The sequence below is a fragment of the Nansenia antarctica genome (genome assembly GCF_963989245.1).
Source record: "Nansenia antarctica genome assembly, chromosome: 6".
Classification (NCBI taxonomy): Eukaryota; Metazoa; Chordata; class Actinopteri; order Argentiniformes; family Microstomatidae; genus Nansenia; species Nansenia antarctica.
The window spans coordinates 54,718,398-54,720,897 of NC_137676.1; the positions used below are offsets into that span (position 1 = coordinate 54,718,398).

General features: G+C 54.0%; 1 protein-coding gene across 1 annotated transcript in view; it reads left to right on the top strand.

Moving 5' to 3' along the window:
• Nucleotides 1–2,500, top strand: part of gstcd (glutathione S-transferase, C-terminal domain containing) — an 82,513-nt gene that overhangs the window by 60,487 nt on the left and 19,526 nt on the right. The window contains exons 6-8 of the mRNA XM_080533256.1: nucleotides 1–83; nucleotides 528–572; nucleotides 1,387–1,515. The exon at nucleotides 1–83 is cut by the window's left edge and continues 33 nt beyond it. Of these exons, the coding sequence (XP_080389382.1) occupies nucleotides 1–83; nucleotides 528–572; nucleotides 1,387–1,515 (257 nt within the window). The remainder of the gene's footprint in view (nucleotides 84–527; nucleotides 573–1,386; nucleotides 1,516–2,500) is intronic.

Sequence of the window (2,500 nt, forward strand, 5' to 3'; positions counted from 1 at the left end):
GGCAACAGCTGAACAACCTGGTCGCCATGGTGACGGAGCTGGCCCGGCCCGGCCACACGCTGGTGGATTTCTGCAGCGGGGGAGTACGTGTCTCTATCCCTCCCTCCCTCCACCCTTCTGCCTATCTCCCCTCTGCCAGTCCCTTATTACTCTGTCTATCCGCTCCTCCGATTGGGATGAAAAGAAAGAAAGCGTTTGCTCTCTTGTTTTTGTATGTTCTCTTCTCTTCCTCCCCCCTCCCCTCCCCTCCCCTCCTCTCTGTGTCTGCCCTTGTTTATGCTCGTTATGCCTGGCACAGGCTGGGCAGAGGCGAGGGGGTGGGGGGGGGTGGTGTGGGGAGGGGAGGGGGGGGGTTCATAGAGAGAGAGACTGATCAGACCAGCACTGATCACAACGCTCCTTTCATGTTCACTTCTTCTCGGCTTGTTTGTGCCTCTTCCCTCCCTCCCTCCGCCCCTACCCCCCCCCCCCCCCCCCCCCCCCCCGCGTGTCTTTGACTTGTTTTCCTGTCTGCCTTTGTTGTCCAGGGCCATGTGGGGATCGTGCTGGCTCACACGCTGCCTGACTGCCAGGTAGGCTGACGCTCTGCCGCCCGCCCGCTTTACCAGGGATTAGACGCACGCGCCCGCCCGCGCAACACACACACACACAGAGGCACACACACACACTCGTACACGGCGCACACACGCAATACATGCATATGCACACAGATGTAATACACGCACACAGACGCACACTCGTACATGGCACACACACGTAAAACATGCACGCACGCCCACACACACACACGCACACACACACACACACACGCACAGATGCACACACACACACACACACACACACACACACAGAGTTCAGTTCAGTTCAGCGCCGTCATCCAGTTATCTCGTCTCCGAGTCGAAGTCCGCTTCATCGCCTCTTGTTAGAAAATCGTGACAACTTGACAACAAACTTGATATGCTGCGTTCTGTCGGTCCCGAAGACCGTGATGCACCATCACATTTCACTGCGTTGCGTTCACCCCCCCGACGTCAATAACAAACCCCGCCAACGCATCGTTTCACACAATCAGAATATGTGAATCATTCAAAGAAACGTCAAACTCACCAGTCGTTCATTGAGCAAACCGCTCACGTCAAACCTTCCCATCGTCAAACCAACCGGAAGCTCTGATACTCTTACAGTTGGTTGTCTGTGGCCCGTGTCGAATTGAGTTGGTTGTCGGCCATTTTGAGTTGGTTGTTGGCCATTTTGAGCGCCGTTTTGAGCGCGTCCGACCCGTCCAGCTCGTGCTACAGTCACCGCGCCTTCGACGGCGTAGGGAAACATTTTCGGACCGATTCGACGAAAGGAAAAACATTTTGTTTGGGTTTTTGTCCCTGTCAGGTGATCCTCATCGAGAACAAGGAGGAGTCTCTGACCCGAGCCCAGACCAGGAGCGCTGACCTGGGCCTGACCAACATCGGCTTCATCCAGGCCAACTTGGACTACTTCACCGGGCCCTTCCACGTAGGGGTGAGTACCGCCGCCAGAACCAGGCCTTCGTTTAGGATTTCATATCGCTTGGGGTTTATGTAGCGCCTTGTTTATGTTGGGTGTGGGAGGGAGGGAGGGAGGGAGGGAGGGAGGGAGGGAGGGAGGGAGTGAGAGTTGGGGGAGGGAGGGAGAGATAGGGGTGGGAGAGAGGGAGGGAGGGATGGAGAGAGAGGTGGGGGCGGGAGAGAGGGAGGAAGAGAGGTGGGGAAGGGAGAGAGGTGGGGAAGGGAGAGAGGGAGAGAGGTGGGGTAGGGAGAGAGGGAGAGAGGGAGAGAGGTGGGGTAGGGAGAGAGGCAGGGAGGGAGAGAGAGGTGGGTGAGGTAGAGAGGGAGGGAGGAAGAGAGAAGGACAGAAAGAGAAAGAGGGATGGAGAGAGAGAGAGAGAAAGAAAGAAAATCAGATGCGATATGTCCTTTCCACCTCAGAAGGAGTACTGAAAGGGTTTTTACATCGTGGGGGGGTGTTTTTTGTTTACAAGCGCCCTGACCCCCTTGAAAAATAGTCCGCTCCTTCCATTTTTGACGTCGGAAAAAAAGTGGATGTTGAATGAAAACCTTTTAGAAAGTCTGGAGTGACAGGGGGTACATTTAAGACCGTACAGCCTACACAGTACAGTGCCTGTGTCTGTGTGGCTTATTGACAGCGTTGTACGAGTTATTACTGTCAAAAAAAGGCTGTTTTCTTTTTAATCAAATTGCTCAAATGCACCACCAGTACTGTTGGCTCCCCTACCTCCGTCACTGTGTCGACAAGACTCACAATGTCTAAAATGTACTAAAAAACAGAGCCGGAGTCTCTCTGCTGCCAGACTAGGTCTTATCTGACACTGTCACATTGTGTGCATTACATGAATGTTTATTCACTCTGCTCCTCTGTCTCTGCGTAGCTCCCCGCGGCAGTTCTGCATCAGTATTAAGCTTGTAATGAGCAGTTCAGCTCATTATCGTCGCAATTATGTTCTGTC